The sequence below is a fragment of the Carlito syrichta genome, unplaced genomic scaffold (genome assembly GCF_000164805.1).
Source record: "Carlito syrichta isolate Samal-C Ts95f unplaced genomic scaffold, Tarsius_syrichta-2.0.1 Scaffold287498, whole genome shotgun sequence".
Lineage (NCBI taxonomy): Eukaryota > Metazoa > Chordata > Mammalia > Primates > Tarsiidae > Carlito > Carlito syrichta.
The window spans coordinates 347356-368210 of record NW_007231594.1 but is presented as its reverse complement, the minus strand read 5'-3'; the positions used below and the strand labels follow the sequence as shown (position 1 = coordinate 368210).

At 39.1% G+C, this 20855-nt stretch overlaps 1 protein-coding gene across 3 annotated transcripts in view; it reads left to right on the top strand.

Moving 5' to 3' along the window:
* The first annotated feature begins 254 nt into the window (after positions 1–254).
* The window catches only part of SENP6 (SUMO1/sentrin specific peptidase 6), a 32228-nt gene continuing 11627 nt past the window's right edge, over positions 255–20855 (top strand). Inside the window, exons 1-7 of one of the 3 annotated variants that reach the window (XM_008052764.2) lie at positions 255–347; positions 734–928; positions 1893–2119; positions 3344–3453; positions 3581–3697; positions 15737–15856; positions 17310–17402. In XM_008052764.2, the coding sequence (XP_008050955.1) occupies positions 862–928; positions 1893–2119; positions 3344–3453; positions 3581–3697; positions 15737–15856; positions 17310–17402 (734 nt within the window). In that variant the 5' untranslated portion in view covers positions 255–347; positions 734–861. The remainder of the gene's footprint in view (positions 348–733; positions 929–1892; positions 2120–3343; positions 3454–3580; positions 3698–15736; positions 15857–17309; positions 17403–20855) is intronic. The other 2 variants (XM_008052765.2, XM_008052766.2) reach the window with 2 other exon arrangements.

The following is a 20855-nucleotide window of genomic DNA, read 5'->3' as shown; positions in this document are numbered from 1 at the left end:
CAGTTAGTCTAGGTAAGTAGCGTTCAGGTGTTTTAATGTTCATTGTAATGTAACGCACTTCTTGGGAGGTTTTAAGAGAGAAACCCTTAGTATAAGAAATGTTCTGTGTACTCAAATAAAACAATTGAAACCGGCCTTTCTGAGGGATCATCTTTTGAAGGGAAATATTTCATCTTATATTTAAGCACATGGTAGATGGCTTAGTTTTTCTGCCCTCTGGAGACTGAAAGTCCAGATACAACATATCATTTAGGGTATGTGTAGCAAACTCTTTATATGTCTATGACCAATACTAATTCATCTTATTTTTTAGTTTTCTTTAGATTTTATCAAGATACAGCTAGACGGTAAGCTATTTTGGTTTTTTACTCACTGAAGCTTTATTTACACTAAAGCCCTTTACAGGAATAAAAGATTGGATAATATTCATAGGATTCATTAACATGATTAATCATTACATGTATCTTCTGATCAAAGGGTCTATATCTTGGTATAATTTCATTCTGTAAATCACAAAATCTAAATTGTTTTAGAACTCTCTTCATTTGGAAAAAATGTAAAACCTACTTTAAGGTTGTTATAAAGATTTTTATTTCCCATAGAATTGTTATTTGGAGAGCATAAAATATATGTGCTTGTCATCTAGGCATGCATTTTCTCTCCGTTGCTTTCATTTATGATCTTGCCCTCTCAAGAATTGATCCCTTTTCCATTTTCATTTGTTTTCCTCCAGAACCAGATCGTGATCCTCTAGAGATTATTTTGAATACCTCTGATCTAACGAAATGTGAATGGTGTAATGTCCGAAAACTGCCAGTAGTGTTTCTTCAGGCTACACCAGCAGTTTATCAAAAGCTAAGCATGCAACTGCAAATAAATAAGGAGGACAAAGTTTCGAATGATTGTAAAGGAATAAATAAGCTAACAAGTAAGTTGTGTAGGACAGACTAGAATAATAAATACAAACTGTTGAAGAGCAAAATGTGAGTGCACTGTGATAGATGCCTTTGGTGTATATTAGCTTTAGTTCTAACAGCTGCCTCATAAAATAGATACTACTTTCTCCATTTTACAGATGAAAATTCCACAGAAAGTGGAAGGGCTGAAGATAAAACCCAGGTTTACACATTTAGAAAGTTTCATAATTGATTAAAACTCTTTTAAAAGATCTTCACTCCTTTAGCACTCTGTAATCTGAGTAAAAGGGATTTTTTTAACCACCAGTAATACTGAGTGTAAATCAACCAGGTAAATCTGGAATCCTTGAAACATGCCTGAATAGGAAGCTTCCAAGTTCCTAAAATGGGTCTTAAGTCTTTATAGCATATAAATGTGGTTCAGAGTTTGTTTCCCTTTACCTCTGGCATTGGTGGCATTGTGTGAATGCTGATGAAATAAGTGTGTTTCAACAGTGACTGCTACTTCAGCCTAATGGGGAAGAAATGTTCGCTCCCACTGTAGCTGCAGGAGTTGGCATGTTAGTGAACAGCGTTTTTACAGTTAAATTCTTTAGCGATAATACCAGTTCATTTGGCAGTTTCCTGTTAGTGTTTGACAAAAATGTTAAGATATATATTTAAGACTATAAATGGATTTAGATTTATTAAATGAAGTAAATTAGTGAATTCATGAATAGATTTCTTGAGCTGTTGCTAAACTAATGTGTTCTGATTTATTTCTCCTACTAACTTAGGTGACGTTGTCAAGTAACACTCACTGGTCTTTATTCCAGTATCTATTGTGTTAGCTACTGTATGCCCGAAATTGTTGTGGACATTTATACCAGGATTTCTGAGGCTCCTTCTGGGAATAATTATTTGTTGCTCTTTTTTAAATGATCTGTTTACTTATTTTGTTCTTTCAGACTTACAGTTGTATTTATTTCTTTTCAGATTTGGAAGAACAGTATATAATTTTAATCTTTCAAAATGGCCTTGATCCTCAAGCAAATATGGTATTTGAGAGTATCATTAATGACATTGGTGTAAAGAATAACATTTCCAGTTTTTTTGCGAAAATTCCCTTTGATGAAGCCAATAGCAGACTTGTTGCCTGTACAAGAACCTATGAAGAAAGCATCAAAGGAAGTTGTGTGCAAAAAGAAAACAAAATTAAACCTGTAATTGTTTTTATTTTAATTCTGTACTTTTCAGTGTTAAATCTTTTGAATTCCATTTCAGAGTTACTTTTATGTGTGATTGGTAAACTGTCTTATGTCAAAACAGTGATGGGTAGGTGATAAATAGTACTTGTTACAGATCCCATTTTTAGTTCCTCTCCACATTCTTTACTTTTCGTCTTCTTTTTCCTCTCATTCTTTTTTCTTCACACCCTGCTGTCAACATACATATGTATACATTGCTACATTCAAATTGATTAGTACCTTGTGTCTTAGGTTTAAAGGAATTTTGGTCCCTGGTGTATTGTACGTTTGTATGTAGTATAGGCATACATGGTTGAAAACTTGGGAAGTAAAGAATGCATTCAGTTTGACCCTGATAGTCAAAATGTATATCAAATTCTAAAATGAAACTACTCATATAGTTAGATGACTCTGAAGCCGCCTGAACCAAAGGCCACAGTACTACTATAACTTATAGTATAACGCTAAGCAGCATAAATATAACTTAAAAATTCCAAGTATCATACTAACTGAATTTTGCTGACCTAATGTTTTTAGTATCAAATCTCTCAACCTGGTTACACACATGGAAATGTGGCTATCTAAGGCATACTCTTGGGGATGGTTGATCAAGGCCTTACCAGAGAAGAGCCATTTGTACAGTTAGTGGGTTGGGGAAAAGAGTAGGAAAAAGGAGCAACTCGTTCTTCTACTTTTGCGTAGTAGGTTATGGGGCATAATGCCAGAGGAAGAAAAACTCCAGGAGCCAAAAGGCAGCAGAGATGGCCTTATGTTTCAATGCAGGTTCTTCCCTCTGTGGACCCCCTGTTTCACTTAGGTCTGTGGAGGACTGAAGCTCATTGTAGATTGCCTAGCTGTTGATTGTAGATTGCCACTGCTAGAGGAAGAAAAGCACTATAGTTTTTTGAAAGGTTCTCTGAAGTTTACCTGCGTTGTTTAATAAGGATAAGTAGAGATCACAGAGAAGTAAGAGACTGGAGAATCATTGTGACACAAGTTGGGAGAGAGTTACTGTCTAGAAGCTACGGATGACAAGAAAGTGGTCCCTAGTTATAGCCTGTTTCTTATTTTTAATTGTTAAATATCATGCATCCTTTTTAGATTTTTAATCCTTTTTCATTGAAGCGCTTTCTTGCCTTGTGTGTGCTTTTTTTATTCCCAAGTGACCTTGTGAATTGCTAATTTAATTTCCTTTACCAGGTATCCTTTGAATCTAAAATACAACTCAGAAGCAAACAGGAATTCCAGTTTTTTGATGATGAAGACGAAACTGGAGAGAACCACATGATCTTCATTGGCCCAGTAGAAAAGTAAGAGACTTCTTTTACATTTGCAGTGTGCTTAAAGTTCTTTCTGTTTTATTAAATTTTAGTTGTATATAGAGATATATAAATATACAGGTTTATTTGCTTGATTTTTGTTGTTGTTTTGTTACAGGTTGATAGTATATCCACCACCTCCAGCCAAGGGAGGCATCTCTGTTACTAATGAGGACCTGCACTGTCTAAATGAAGGAGAATTTTTAAATGATGTTATTATAGACTTTTATTTGAAGTAAGTTAATTTTCCACTGACCTTTTACTAAGTCTTTAACTGTCTGTCATATTGTTTACCTTTGTTTTCCAGAGTCAAACTGTTTGAGTTTTGAATTCTATCACTACCACTTACTGGGTAACATTTTAGGAGTTATTTAATCTGTTTTTTGTTTGTCTTTTTATATTTTAAAAATGAAAATGCTGGCTGGGCACAGTAGCTCATGCCTGCAATCCCAGCACTGGGGGAGGCCGATGTGGGAGGATTGCTTGAGCCCAGGAGTTCAAGATCAGCATGGACAACATAGCAAGACCTCATTTCTACAAAAAAAATTTTTTTAACTACCTGGGCATGATAGCTTACATTTGTATTCCCAGCTACTTGGAAGGCTGAGGTGGAAAGATCACCTGAGCCCAGGAGGTTGAGGCTGCAGTGAGCTGTGATCATGCCACTGCACTTCAGCCTGGGCAACAGAGGGAGAGACTCCAAAAATTAATAAAGAATACTGTCTAAAAGAGTTGCAGGGATTAAATGAGTTAACACATATCAAGTACTAGGAAGTAAATCTAGCACATTAAAACTATTCATAAATAGTAGCTTTATTACATTGTTAATTGCTATAGTGTTTTAAACCTTCAGAAGATTGTTACAACCCTAGATACCAATGTGTTGAGCAGGTACAAAAGTGTGAATTCCCTCGTTGCCTTTGATAAGTGTTCATCAAATGCCAGCTGTGTGCCAAGTCCTGTGTTAGAAATCTATGATCTTGTAGGAAACACAAGTGTGGAATTAAAGCAATCATAGGAACCTTAACATGATACAGACAGCAGATGAGAGATATTCATTTTCTTTGAGAGTTGGGAGATATGAGGGGCCAGAAAGCTTTCCTGGAAGAGTTTATGTCGTGAGTACATGCATATATACCTATGTACAGTGTGTTTATCATATATACATCTGCATGTGTTTACTGGTTCGTGATATTAATTGGGCATGCATCTGAAACAAAATAAAACTTAGCCTTAGTATGCTCAGTGCTGTCTAATATTTCCTGGTTTCTTTTAATGTATTTCATTAAATAAAACAAATTTTTAAAAAACTGGTGTTGAAACCTGCTGAATTGATTTTATAGCTGACTAGTGGTGGCAACCCACAGTTTGGTGGGGGAACAACACATAATTATGGTAATAATTGATTTTCCCTAAGACCATTTTGATAGTCTTGTGCATTATAGGAGTCTAGATAAGATGTAATTTAAGGGAATTTAATGAAGATGATTTAAGAAACCTAAATAAGGCATTGGAGTCAGAGTGAAAAGAAATGATGAGATGTTTTACAAGGTAAACTTACCCAGTATATATAGAATTGGCAGGACTCTTGGACTGATTACTTGGATATTAGCAGGGAGAGAAGTGGATGCCAGATAACTCCTAGTTTTCTGGTTCATAAAACTTGCTACATGATGTTGACACTCCCTGAAGCAGTGAAGGCAAAAGCAGAGCAGGCTTGGATGGTGAGGAGCATGAGCACCCTTTGAAATGCCTGTGACACAACAAAAGGGACAGTGCCAATAAGCAGTTGGATATGTGACTACAGAGTGTTGAAGTTCTGGCCTGGAGGTATAGATTTAGGGAGCTTTACTTTGTAAGTTGTTCAGCTATTGTTTCATTATGAGAGTTAGTGGAATTGCTTAGATAGGTATATAGAATGAGAAAAAAAGCTTTAAAGGCAGACCCTAAAGTTTACACTTTTTTTTTTTGAGTCAGAGTCTCACTCTGCCACCTGGGCTGAAATACAGTGGCACCCTCGTAGCCACCACAGCCTCGACCTACTGGGCTCAGGCAATCCTTCCACCTCAGCCTTCCAAGTAGCTGGAACTACAGGCATGCACCTGATTTATTGTAGAGACGAGGTCTTGCTGAGTCACCAGGCTGGTCTCAAATCCCTGGGCTCAGGCAGTCCTCTTGCCTCTGCCTCCCAAAGTGCTGGAATTACAGGCGTGAGCTACTGTGCCTGGCCTGAGATTGCACTCTTAAGAGATAGGAAATAAAAAGTTTTCCATGAATAATTTCCAACGGTATTTGAGAGGTAAAAAGAGATATCCAGAGGGTCATGTCATGAAATCCAAGGGAGGTAAGAGTTTTAAAGAAGTATATATTCCAGTGGTACCAATATAGCAGAGTTCAGGGCAGGTAAGAACTGAGAATAATTTTGAGGTAACAATGACTCTAAGGTATTATGGCCAAGTGTAGAGTCTGTCCATGCACCCCAATCCTTAGGGGTACAAGTCACTCCTCCACTTGAATGGCCATGTTATCAGTGGATCCCTACAAGGGAACCCTCCACTCCCACTCATCAGTAACAAGAAGCCCTCTGGTATCATTGGAGATCTAGCAGAGAACATAAACTTCCAGCCCTGCCTGGCAATAATGAAGTGTTGCCTGACTTCACCTACTGGACTGTGGTGCCAGAGGAATTCTGCTAAGGCACAAGAATTACTTTGTGGGCAATCCCTCTGAGTCCCCTCCAACTGTGGAAGCTTTTCTGTCCTTGCAATAAATCCTGCTTTCTAAAAAAAAAAAAAAAAATTTTGCTTTGCATGCTTGCCAGACCCAAAAAAAAAAAAAGATTCAGAGTCTTATAACATAATACTCCTAGCCGGGCTCAGTGGCTCAGCCTGTAATCCCACGCCTTTGGAAGGCTGAGGTGAGTAGATTGCCTGAGCCTGCGGGTTCAAGACCCGCCTGGGCAGTGAGACCTCATCTCTACAATAAATCAAAAAATCAGCCGGACGTGCTAGCACATGCCTGTAATTCCGGCTACTTGGAGGGCTGAGGCAGAAGGATTGCCGGAGCCCAGCAGGTCGAGGTTGCGGTGGCCGGGAGCAGCCACTGCACTCCAGTCTGGGCGACAGAGTGAGACTCCAACTCAAAAAAAAAAAAACCAAAAAACATAATACTCCAAATGTCCAGATTTCAGTTGAAAATAATTTGTCTTGCCGAGAATAAGGAAGCTCTCAAACTGAATGAGAAAAGAAATTCAGACATCAACACCAACAAGACATAGACATCAAAATTATCTGATGATTTTAAAGCATTCATCATAAAAACGCTTTAATGGACATAATGACCACGTGTGATACAAAATGAAAAGATTAAAAAATGTAGAGAAGGAACCAGTGAAAGTTTTAGAACTAAAAAAACAAAAGCTAAAATAATGACTTAAATGGATGGGCTCAGTCACAGAATGAAGAAGACAGAAGAAAGACTCAGTGAACTGTCTACTAGAAACTCATTTCGAAGATCATGATGTACATAGGTTGAAAGGAAAAATATGGAAAAGATAGACCTTGCAAACATTAACCAAAGATAAGTACAGTTCCAAACAAATTACCAGAGATTGAGAGGGATATTGTTAAAAGAGTTATCTCCAAGAAAACCTAGTAATCCAAAATATATATGTAGTGAGCAACAGAGTTATAAGATATGTGAAGCAGAAACTGATAGACCTGAAAGAACCATAAATCCACAGGTGTACCTAGAGACGTCAGCATCCCTCTCTCAACAATTCATAGAACAACTAGAAATAAACACCAACAAGGATACAGAAGAAGTTATCGACACCATCAACTGATAGGATCTGCTAAACATTAGTATAATATATTCTATTCAGGTTTACTATACCCCCTTTTAAAGGCATCATTTTTCCTTTTGGTGATGGAGTATGTTTAAAAATTCTTTATAGCTAAAAGATGGTGTCTCATACAAATGACTGACAGTCAAGAAAAGATGCTCTTGTCACCAGTAATCACAGAAATGCAAGTCAAAACTATAATTTAAATAGTAGCCATTGGATGGCTACTATTTTTAAAAAAAGAAAAAAGCATTGGTGAGATATGGAGAAATCAGAACTCAGTGGTACAGCTACTATGGAAAACAACACATAGGTTCCACAAAAAATTAAAAATAACCACATGACCTAGCAATTCCACTTTCAAATATATGGCCATGTGTCACATTGTGACGTTCTGGTCAGTGACAGACTGGACTGCATATATGGTGGTAAGCCCATAAGATTGTAATCTTGGCCGGACTTGGTGGCTTAGCCTGTAATCCTAGCACTTTGGTTTTTTTTTTTTTGAGTTGGACTCTGTCACTCAGACTGGAGTGCAGTGGCCGCTCCTGGTCATCGCAGCCTCAACCTGCTGGGCTCCGTCGATCCTTCCGCCTCAGCCTTCCGAGTCGCTGGAACTACAGGCGCGCACTACCACGCCCAGCTAATTTTTGATTTATTGTAGAGATGAGGTCTTGTCAAGTTGCCCAGGCAGGTCGTGAACCCGCAGGCTCAGGCAGTCCACTCACCTCGGCCTCCCAAAGTTCTGGGATTACAGGCTGAGCCACCGCGCCCGGCCATCCTAGCACTTTGGGAGACTGAGGCCAATGGATTGCCTGAGCCCACAGGTTCAAGACCAGCCCGGACCACTTGGCGAGACCTCATCTCTACAATAAATCAAATAAGCCAGGTGTGGTAGCACGTGCCTGTAGTTCCAGCTTCTTGGAAGACAGGAGAAAGGTTCGTCGGAGCCTAGCAGGTCAAGGCTGAGGTGGCCATGAGCATGCCACTGCACTCCAGCCTGGGCAACAGAGCGAGACTCCCAACTCAAAAAAAAAAAAAAAAGATTATAATGTTATGCTTAGATACACAAATAATTCGCATTGTGTTACAGTTGCCTACAATGATCTGTACAGTAGTGTGCTATATAGGTTTGCAGCTGAGGAGCAATCAGTCCCCAGCCGTTTTGGCACCAGGGACTGCTTTCTTGGAAGACAATTCTTCCGTGGACTAGAGGGGTTGGGGGAGAATGGTTTTGAGATGATCAAGCACATATCATTTATTGTTCTACTTTATTTTTATTATTGTTGTGTTGTGATATATAATGAAATAATGATACAACTCCCCATAATGCAGAATCAGTGGGAGTCCTGAGCTTGTTTTCCTGCAACCAGACAGTCCCAAATGGGGGCGATGGGAGACAGTGACACCCGAAGTTTGTTGCTTATGTCCAGTCAACTCTGTAATCTCATTTTGGTTGCTGTCACTGAAGAACACCCTGCATCACAAAGAGAGGAGGCGGAAGCAGGCTTGTCAGTGCTTTCGTGTTGGTCTCAGGATTTGCCACCTTGACTTTAATTCAGAACGTATGGAGATTTAAAGTTGTCTCAGTTGCACTTTTAAGGCCTCCATCATTTGCGATTTCAAGCAGTTGTTCCTTTTCTAGCAGGGACAAAGTCAGTTCACCTGGGTTATTCACAAATGGGTTACGGATCCATTCCTTCCCAGTTTAGGGGTCTTTTGTAGTTGGGAAGTAATGCTCAAACTCTTGAAAACTGAGACAGGTAATCACGTACCAGCTGGGAGAAAGAAGGCCCTGGCTCAGTCTTTTTCAAAATCTCTGCTAATGTTTGAAATATGTCAAAACTCCCAATGCTTGCTTGTCACCCCCATAATTTCATTTAGCTTTGAATGTAGCTGCTTTCTCTGCTGACCTGAACACAGTTGTTTTTCTCCCCTGAGGTGACAATTTGAGTTCATTGAGCAGGTTAAATATGTCACACAAGTTTTGTGACCCATTCTGTGTCACTGAAATGTGCTGCCAGTGTTGACTGTTTTTCTAAAAGAAGTTTCTGGAGCAGATCTTGTAATTCAGAGAAACTCTGGCCAGTGACCTACCTCCCTTCCTCCCTCCTTTCTGGTGGAGTCTCACTCCGTAGCCCAGGCTGGAGTGCAGGGACACACTCATGGCTACCCCAGCATCGACCTGCTGGACTCTGGCAATCCTTCCACCTCAGCCTTCTAAGTAACCGGAATTACAGGCATGTGCTACCACACCCGGCTAATTTTTTAATTTTATTGTAGAGATGAGGTCTCACCTTGTGGCCTAGAGTGGTCGAACCGGTAGGCTCAGGCAATCCTCTTGCCTCGGCCTCCCAAAGTGCTGGGATGACCGGCTTGAGCTACCATGCCCAGCCCTGTGGTCTGCCTTTAGGAAGCCATCTCACTTATGTGTATAAGAGAAGACGTGTGTGCTCTGCATCCATCTCCTCACAGAACTGTGGAAACAGACGCAAGTTAAGGGCATGTATTTTACTGTGGTTGATCATTTTAATCACATCCTACAAAACCTTAAGTTCAGATGACGTTTTTCAGCTGGTCAGTATTTCTCTATGACTGACCCAGTGCATAGACTCACTTTCAGAAGTGGCCTCTTTGACCCGACTAGTGAAACCAGAAAGCCACCCAGTCCTGGCAGCCGCTCCATCTGTGCATAAACCAATACAAAATGACTGGTTCAATTTTCCTGATAGGTAATCATTCAAAGACGTGAACAGTTCTGCAGCTGTGGTGTTGGTTGGCAACAAGGTGCACATAGCATATCCTCATGTACTTCTTCCTGAAAAAATATATTGCACAAAGACAAGCATTATTGCCTTGTTGTCGATGTCGGCTGACTTGTCAGCCTGGATTGTGTATCATGACTCATTAATCCTCTAGTAATTGTGCATTAATACCCTCTACTGTTCATCAAATCATCTAGTTATGGTACTAGCTGAAAGAGGTAGACAAGCCATCTGCCCTAAGAGTTCACGACAGATGTCCTTAGCAGCAGGCAGAATCAACTCACCGCCAATAGTAAAGGGCTTCTGAGCTTCAGCAAAGCAGTTAACCACTAAGAACAATGCTCTCGGTGCAGACACATTCCATGGAGTAATAGCCTTCAGTAATTGCTTCTGTTCTTAATGTTACACTTTTTTCTTTTGAAAAACTCCAAAGGCGTGTCTTTTTTTGTTTGTTTTTTTGTTTTGTTTTGTTTGAGTTGGAGTCTCACTCTGTCGCCCAGACTGGAGTGCAGTGGCTGCTCCTGGCCACCGCAGCCTCGACCTGCTGGGCTCCAGCAATCCTTCCGCCTCAGCCTTCCAAGTAGCTGGAATTACAGGCATGCGCTACCACGCCCAGCTGATTTTTTGATTTATTGTAGAGATGAGGTCTCGCTGCCCAGGCGGGTCTTGAACCCGCGGGCTCAGGCAATCCACTCACCTCAGCCTCCCAAAGGCGCGGGATTACAGGCTGAGCCACCGAGCCAGCTAAAGGCGTGTCTTTTAACGCAGGGTGCTTGGTCTCCATATGGCAAAGCGGTTTGGAAAGTTTCATGGCTTCATTGGATAGCTGGTCGCCATTTATTAACAAAGTAGGCTTGGAGAATGTGAATCGCCTGTTGCAATGAACCCGTAATTTAAGTAGGACTCTAAGTAGGACTCTCGGTATTTTCTTTTAAATGCTGCTTTCTTTTTGTTGGAAATCTTAGAGCCTCCTGCTGTCTCATCACTGAGTCTTTCTCCCTCTTCAAAGAAGCTCTCTGCTAACCTTTTTTTACTCGTTTTGGTGAGGGTTAGCTTGTGGGCTCACCAAAACTGTGACTGAGATAAGTGTGCAGTGCAGGAAACAGGCAGATGGAGGCTGTAAATAAAATAATGGGCAAGCCATGTGCAGACTAAAAGAAATGTCAAATCTGATTTAAAGCCTGCCACCAGATGAGGTCCTGTTGAAGTCCATCACCTCACTTGCTATGCACTAACAGGGTTTGATAGGAGTCTGCCAGCAGTTGATTTATTATGGTGTCTGTGCGGTCAAACCTAATGTTAATCTGTATTTGCAGCCGCTCCCAGCACTAACATCATCGCCTCAGCTCCACCCCAGATCATCAGGTATTAGGTTCTCATAAGGAGCATGCAGGCGCAGTTCACATTTGGGTTCTTGTTCCTATGGGAATCGAATGCTGCTGCTGATCTGACAGGAGGCAGACCTCAGGCAGTAACGGAAGTGATGAGGAGTGGCTGTAAATACAGATGAAATGTGACTCACTCGCCCGCCCACCCACCACTCACCTCTTGCTGTGCGGCCGGGTTCCTAACTGGTCTGTGTCCCAGGGGTTGGGGACCCCTGGACTATTTCATGCAGCTCAGGTGTGTAGTAAGCTTCCCTTCTAGGATTATGTCAGCACACGCTGTGGCGCACAATACTAAGCTGCCTAGTGATGCATCTCTCAGAACATGTCCCCGTTGTTGAACAGAGCACAAGTCTGTATCCAAAAGGGTTCAGAGCAGAGACTTGAAGAGATACTTGCATGCCTGTGTTTGTGGCAAGACTGTACTCACAATCATTGAAAGGTAGAAGCAACCCGACTGTCCTTTGATGAGAGAATAAATAAAATGTGGTTTGTACATGTACTAGAACGTTACTCATCCTTTAAAAGGAAGGAAATCTCGTCCTGTGCTACAACATGGATGACTCTTGAGAGCATTGTGCCAAGTGAAATAAGTGAGCCACAAAAGGTTAAATACTGTATGATTCCACTTGCATGAGGTATCTAAAGTAGTCATATTCATAGAAACAAAATAGAACTTGGGGTTATCAAACTAGGGGGAGGAGGTATAAGGGAGTTATCATTTAATAGAGAAAGAGTTTCACTTTTGCAAGATGAGAAGATTCTGGAGGTCTGTTTTGTAATTTTACTTTTGAACTATACACTCAAAATGACGAAGTTGATAAAAGTTTTTTTACCACAATTCTAAAATATTATCTCTCGGTCCTAATGTGTGTTGCCCTAACAACCAAGCTACCAAAAAGCCTGACGTGAACGTGCAGAACACAGCGCTGTTTTTAGATGGGGAGTGTTCTGGAAATGTCAATTAGATAAAGTTGGTGGAAGGTTCTGTCCATATCCTTTATCCTTACTGATTTTCTGTTCTATCAATTTTTGAGAAAAGGTTGTTGAAATCTCCAGTATAATTATGGATTTGTTTCTCCTATCAAATCTTGGTCCATGCTTGCCGCAGGCCTTTTGAAGCTCTTTCGTTAGGCACATACATATTTATGTCTTTGAGAATTGCCACTTCATCCTTACGTAATGTCCCTCTTCATCCTTGATCATCTTCCTTGTCCTTAAGTCTACTTTTAAAGGTGAATATAGCTAGTTATACTTTCTCTTGATTTGCATTTAGTTGTAACCTATTTAAGTTATCCTATTTAAAATGATGTTTTGTTTTTGAAAGCATATAGCTAAATCTTAATAAAATGAAAATTCCTTCTGTTTACATTTTAGTCTGTATAAGTAATCTGTATTTTGTATAGTAGAGATTTTATTGTCTGCTTTTTATAATGTTTCTTGTTTAAAATCCTGACTATTCTTTGTATTTTTTAGGAGGCTCCTTCATATTTTACAAGTACACATTAAAACTAATTTTATATAGTAAACGTATAATATTTGCAAAGTCTGTTTTCTCTGATGCACATACCAAGTAATAAGGGGAACCTAAGAAAATCCATGATTTAAAAGAAAAAACCTGTGTTTACATTTGTCTTATGACATTCTTAGAGGTGAATTTAAAAGAGCAAACTGTTTAACTTCACCATTAAAATGAGTAACTGCTGCTACTAGAGTTACTCATTCTTCTGTATTTCTACACTACAAATTACAGAGTTTTAAATAAAGTCTCTCTAAAAAAAATTTTATTTTAAATATGTGGGGTTCAGGGTTAAGTATACAAGTGTTCATTATGCAGGTACCCTTGATGTACCCTTGTTGATGAGGTGTGTGTCGTTGCCCTCCTCACCCCCGCAGTTGTCCACTACTGCCAATTCCTTTCATTATAGTGCTGCAATAGTTGTTCAAGGTCCGAATAAAGCCATTTTTAAACTTCATCTTATAATAAAGAAAGCATGGTGTTATTAGTTTCCATTTTATGAAAAAGTAAGTGGACAGCTTTACCACAACATTCATAGCTAAATGATGTATACACTAACGAAAACACCCAGATGGGAGAAATTCCTGCAAATTTTGGTAATAAACTTGGATTTTTCCTTTAATTCTAAGAGATATGATTGTTCCTATTAAAAAGTAATAGCTGTAACACATGTACATTTTAAAAATCTAGAACTGTAGTCACAGACCTTTTTTTTTGAGTCAAGGTCTCACTCTTTTGCCCAGGCTGGATTGCAGTGGCACAATCATAGCTCACTGCAGCCTCGACCTGCAGGGCTCATCCATCCTTCTGCCTCAGCCTCCTAAGTAGCTGGGACTATAGGCACACGCCACCATGCCTGGCTAGTTTTTTTATTTTTTGGTAGAGATGAGATCTCATTATGTTGACCAAGCTGGTCTCAAACTCTCGACTCAAGCAGTTCTCCCACTTCAGCCATCCAAAGTGCCTGGATTACAGGCATGAGCCACTACACCCCACCAACAGGAATCTTACGGATGTGTATCAGAAAGAAAAAAAGCAAAACAAAACAGTTACTTTAAAAGGCATGCATCTGTTATATTATGAAGTAGAAAGTTGATTTTCTTAAGCTACAAATAACTCTTTTTAAGTTGAATATCACATTATTTATTCAGTTCAATTTTACAAGCTGAACTTAAACCCGTTGCAGTTTGAGCCAGCAAAAGTAGCGTGGTTCAACCATTACGGTATAGCCCTTACTCGACTAGTTCACTTCACTTTCTGTTTTGAGTATATTGTTGTAGAATTCAGGAGTTAATTTGAACTGTGTCTTGAGTTGATTTGCTGTCTCTTGATATCTTTTATAGTGGCACATTGAGTTGCCTTGCATGCAAAAAATGGTTTATGTCCTTTTCATTAGAACTTTAGCTTTGGAATTACCAAGTGTTAATGATAAAAGTAGCAGGCCTCAAGAATGTGCTCTTTGTGGGGTCAAACCTCTTTAGTGTTTGCCGTTTTCTGTGTAAGATTTCACAGGCTTTCAGACTCCTCATTTTGATGAAATGAATGTGGTCATAAGCTTGAATTCGCTTAGTTTTTATGAGAAAGTTTGGAACATAAGCAGTTAAATTTAATGTATCATACTTTCCCTCTGTGATATAAAAAAAACCATTGCTGTGTGTTTGATGTAGATCTGTAGAACAAAATAAGGCAGGGAAAAATTAGAACCCACGTAAGATCATTAAAGAGTCATTGTTTTAACCTCACCTCTACAAATTCTTCTGTTTTCATAAAACGTACGTGTTGTCTAAGTCCTTATGGTTTATTAACTGAACTGTTTAAAATGAAGTAAATAATATTGTGATAGTTTTATGTAGATGTAATCCACATTCCATAGAGTTCAGCCGTTTAAAGTATACAATTCAGTGGTATTAAGTATATACAGAAGTTCAATCAGGCAACATTAGAACATTTTCATTGCCCCCAAAAGAAACCCAGTGCCCATTAGCAGTCACTCCCCATTTCCCCTAAAGTCCTATGCAGCCACCAGTCTCCTGTCTCTGTGGATTTTTATATTCTGGACATTCTATATAAATAGAACCAGACAATATGTGGTCCTTTATGGGTGCCTTCTTTCACTTAGCATGTTTTCCCTGTATTCGCGCTTCACTTTTTTATTGCTGAATGATATTTCACTGTTTGAATATAACACATTTTATTTTTTCATTCATCATTTGTTGAGCATTTTTGTCATTTATGCTTTTTGGCTACTATGAATGATGCCGCTGTGAATGTTTATGTGGGAACACATGCTTACTTCACTCTTGATTCGGTTACACCCTCGTTTTAAGACATTGGGTCTTTGAAGTAATAATTTTGCTGTGAAATACTAGTTTTCTTTTTTTTCTTTTTTTTTTTTCTTTTTTTTTTGAGTTGGAGTCTTGCTCTGTCGCCCAGACTGGAGTGCAGTGGCCACTCCCGGCCACCGCAGCCTCGACCTGCTGGGCTCCGGTGATCCTTCCACCTCAGCCTTCCAAGTAGCTGGAATTACAGGCATGCGCTACCACACCCAGCTGATTGAAATACTACTTTTCATTGCCTGAAGATCATCTTGTATTATGATTGTTTGGAGGATATGAAGTAAACTTTTCAAATAACTTCTTTCAGTTCTAAGGAATAGAGATTGATGGTGGTGGCTAGATATTTGATCACTGCTTGACTGGTTGTTTTAATATAACGTGAACTGTTACATTCATTATGCTTGGATTATTTTTGTATAAAATAGATATTTGGTGCTTGAAAAACTGAAGAAAGAAGATGCCGACCGAATTCATATATTCAGTTCTTTTTTCTATAAACGCCTTAATCAGAGAGAAAGGAGAAATCATGAAACAACTAATCTGTCGTAAGTCAGACTCTGAAAATAACTTAACAAATATAGTAAGTCACTCAAATAAAACTAAGGGAAAAATCACATATTTGAAAGAAAACACATTTCTACAACTCACATGCTTATTTTAAAAATTCTGGAGCCACGAAGGGGACACACCAAATCAATCAGGTTTATTTTCATTCTTTACTGGCTCATTAAATGAATCGTGTGCTTATTCGGGTGTATTTTTTAAATTACTTATTTATGTTAAGGCAACATCCTTTAGTTCTATTATAAGTTTGCAAAATTAATGTCGTTCATAATCTAACATCAGAATACGTGGAATTCATAAGTGTTCTAGGTCAAATATCTGGAACAGTATTGCCAAATATGAATAATAAGGAGGCTTTTTTAAAAGTTAGATTATGCTTGTTAAATACAGATTGCTGTGTTTTATCCTAAATGTTCCATTTATAATATTTGGGAGAAGATCCTATGAATCTGTACTTTCTTTTTTTTTTTTTTGAGTTGGAGTCTCACTCTGTTGCCCAGGCTGGAGTGTAGTGGCACGCTCCTGGTCACTGCAGCCTCGATCTGTTGGGCTCAGGCTATCCTTCCGCCTCAGCCCTAAAAGTAGCCTGAACTACAGGCCCACCGCACCACGATGCCTAGCTAATTTTTTTATTGTAGAAATGAGGTCTTGCCAAGTTACCCGGGCTGGTCTCGAACACTTGGGCTCAGGCAATCCTCTCGCCTCCACCTGAATCTTTTAATAAGCTCTTTGGATGATTGTTCTCAGACAAATGAAGAAAATGCTATTCTACTTATTAGACCCAAGTTATTTTCTTTATAATTGCTCTCCATACAGTGATGGCATCCAGCTCTGGTTTTTTGCTCGTAATTAGTCAAAGATACACTTAAGAGTTGGTACATTTTTTTATTAACTACTGTTACATGTCTTGAACTGATGACTGCTATGCATAATATAAGTAATATTTTCGACTGTGACATCAGGTCCCACTATTGCATCTTAGAGTTGATAGCAGTCTTTGATTTTGGCCAGTTCTCGTCATCTATACTGCTCCAACTACCATCAGATAATGCTCACTTTTCCTGCCGTCCTCTCCCCGGTCACCATAAGTCATGCTGTGATTCACCCTTTCAATGTATTCCGTGTAGTTGCCAGTACCAGTTTTGTAGTAATACAAATAAATAGTAAAAGGAGAAACCTAGGCAAGACACGTACTGGAAACCCTCAGAGGTGGCAGCAGGAATTGAGTATCTCTTTTCTCCAGATTCAGTGACGGGGGGAGCCCACAGCTTCCTTGGTCCGCCTAAGGTGCTCTATTTTCTTTCCCCAGCTTGTCATGTCATTTTATACAACTGTTGAGCTGTGACATCTGAAGTTCATAATTTATAGAACGCTGCATATAAACTGGAACACTAGTCATAATTCAGAAGCTCATCATTTATCTCCTTCTTACAGAATACAGCAGAAGCGACATGGGAGAGTAAAAACATGGACCCGGCATGTAGATATTTTTGAGAAGGATTTTATTTTTGTACCCCTTAATGAAGCGTGAGTAAGAATTTCTTTATGTAAATGTGATGTCATTTTTTTAAAATGAGTGAATGAGGTAAAGAATTCACCCTTTTTAAAACTTATTTCTGAAATTTATTGTATATGTTCATATTTTTACAGCCTGTTTTATGAAAATTGTTTCCCAGTAAAATCGTGTAAGGTGTTGAATTTTACAAACACTAGACCAAATACCTTGCCAATTTTATTTTATTGGCCAATGTGGAATAATACTTAAAAATCACCAGTTGTTCTCGTGGTCTAGCAAATATCCTATAGTAGAAAAGTTTACTTTATACAAAAAGATAATTAGTCCAGCGTGGTGGTTCATACTTGTAATCCCAGCACTTTGGGAGTTTGAGGCGAGAGGATTGCCTGAGTCTACAGGTTCGAGACCAGCCTGAGCAACTTGGCAAGACCTCCTCTCTACAATAAATCAAAAAATTAGCAGGGCATGGTGGTGTTTGACTGCAGTTCCAGCTACTTGGAAGGCTGAGGGGAAGGATCGCCAGAGCCCAGCAGGTCGAGGCACTCCATCCTGGGCGACAGAGTGCGACTCCAAGTCTCTCTCTCTCTCTCTCTCTCTCTCTCTCTCTCTCTCTCACACACACACACACACACACACACACACACACACACACACACGCAAGATAGTTAGGTCATATAAAAGAACTGAATCTTGAATTTAAAACACATTTTTACTCTTAACCAAAAAATAGAAAAGATGCTTGGATTTATACCACTTGAATAAATTGAAGACCATACTGGCTACTTGAAACAGTTTTCTAAGTAAATGGAGGTGCTTAATATTTATATTATTCTCTCCCGGTGACCATGGATTATAGTATCATTATACAGTGAAGACTTGAGAATTTTTTGTATTTTATTTTTTTGTTTTCCTATGCTCTCCATCCAAAGACCACCAGGAATACCTGTAGTTTGACAACATGGGTTTATTATTTGCATGAAGGAATAACACACACTGGGGCCTCACAGTATAAAGCTGTATCAGAGTTTGGGCTTTGGTTTGGTTATTTGGAGGTAGTTCTAAGGTAGTAGTGATTTGCTTGGGTAAAGAGGTAGCGTTCACTTAAGTGGCGGTTGTTGGCTCTTTGTGGGTTTTGCCTATTGCTTTATGTTTTCCTTTGCTTGGACAGATTATGAAATGACCTTACTTTGTCTCATTTTATCATGGTCACAGAGTAATCTTGTCTGAGGTTGGTAGTCTATTGTTTATGTCTAGATAAGCCTAGCTGTGCCAGGCAAATTTCTGAATGTGCTCTTTTTTTTCCTTTCTCATTGTGGAAACCGAGTTTACTCTATATTACAACCAGACTGTGTTTATTTAAAATCATATTTTAAGCATGGGACCTGTACTCTAATTAGCCTAGCCAAAGATCGGTAGGTAGGCCAAAATATTGGTTATGGCTGTAAACCACAACTTCTTCAAAGCTGCATATTTTTTCTTTTTCAAAAATATTATTATTATTATTTTAGTGATAGGGTCTTGCTGTGTTGTTCAGGCTGGTCTCCAACTCTTGGCCTCAAGTGAGCCTCCCGCCTTGTCCTCCCATGTAGCTGGGATTACAGCCACCATGCCCAGCAAAGCTGTATTTTTAAATTCATGTTATCATAGCAAAATTGAAAACCATTTTAAAACGAAGCGTTAATTTCTGTGTTCTCCTCAAAAGAAGGTTTCTTGACATTAATTTGTAAGTAGTAAGCGTGCTGCCTACTGGATGAAGGGGAGGAACGCCATTTTTCAGAAATGAACTATAAAAAGTTGAACTAGTAGAGATCTAATTTGAGTACACACAGTTCAGGGATAGAGGCCCATCCCTGTATCCGTGTCTGTGACAGAGAGTACTTGCATGAACACAGATGTAGGGCCAGGAAAGACTCGGCAAGAGGGCTGCACCATTTATGGATGGAAAAATGGCCTGTGAGTCAAGAGGGCTTGTTCGGGTTTTGGTTTTTTTGAGGAGGTAAAGCCACAGATACTTATATACACTAATTATATTAGATAGGCTGCCGTGTATTTGTCATCTGTTTTAACTTTTCTGGTGGTGCAGATGTTTTTTTTTTTTTTAATCGGAGTCCCACTGTGTTCTCCCAGGCTGGAATGTGGCAGCAGGATCACGACTCACCACAGCCGCAGCCTCCTGGACTCAGGCGATCCTTCTGCTTCAGGCTCCCAAGTAGCTGGGACTATGGGAACATACTACCACACGCGGCAACTTTTTGATGTTTTTGTAGAGGCAGGGTCTCGCTATATTGCCTGGCTGAACTTGAACTCCTGGGCTCAAGCAGTCCTACTGCTTCGACCAGAGTGCTAGGATTACAGGGATGAGCCACCACACCCAGCCACATTTCTAAAGTTGATGTGACTTATAGTCAGCTGTGTGTTAAAGTTGATGAAATGAGGAAGTTGGCGTTCTCGTTCTACTACTCTTGCCTGACCTAAGTCCATACTGCAGGTTAATGATTAAGAACAGGAAAAGCCCTAATCCATCCTGCCTTTAGAGTACTGAGTACCTTCTGTCAGATGCTGGCTGATGAAGAAATAGATAGTGCTATTTCTGCATTTTCCAGAATGAGACTGTAGAATAACTTTTTTTCCATGTCATGATTTTTTTTTCAGTCAGCAAATATTTCTATCATATGACAGATATTACTGCACTTGACTAATAAGCTCTCTGACATCTATACCTGTTGTATCTCAGCACATAGCACTGTGTCCAACAAATAGTTGGCCCATTAAAAATGATAGTTTAATGGGTATTAATCAAAAGTGTACAGCTTCTTATGGTCTATTCATTTTGGAACTGTGATACCTGAAATCAGCTGTATTTTGAGTATCTATTTGATAGCTGGAACACCTTACAAATGTTTGAATTTTTCTAAAAATTACTGGATTAGACTTGCTTTTTTTGTGTGTTGCATTTCAATATAGCATGAGACAAAATGCATATATATGTTTTCAATATTAAGGCCTTCCTACCTTTATTAATAAAAAGACAAACAATAAAATTTCTGAAACGACTGTATGTATAACACTTAGAAAATGTAGAAAATTATACAGTCTAGTTAGACCTCTGAAGACTCTTTAGTCTTAGATCTAGATGGCTTTCTCCCTTTTGCATAAATGGGGCAAAGGCAAGGCAGATGGGGAAGATGAATTGCAAGGCGCCATAATTGCCAGAAAAAACAGTGAATTTTTAATCCTAAAAACAAGAAGAGCTTTAAAAGATTGTTTGCAAAAGGGAATGCAGGATGCATAATCTGTTACTTTTGAACAGACTTTATATTCTGTTCATGATGAATCAATAACCATGTAAACAAGTAGATTAAGAACTGCAAAAATTGGGTATTCTTAATAAATGTTTGCAAAAACTTCAGGAAAAAACATTTCAGTTGATATGTGTTGCCAAATATAATAAACTTTTCTAATAA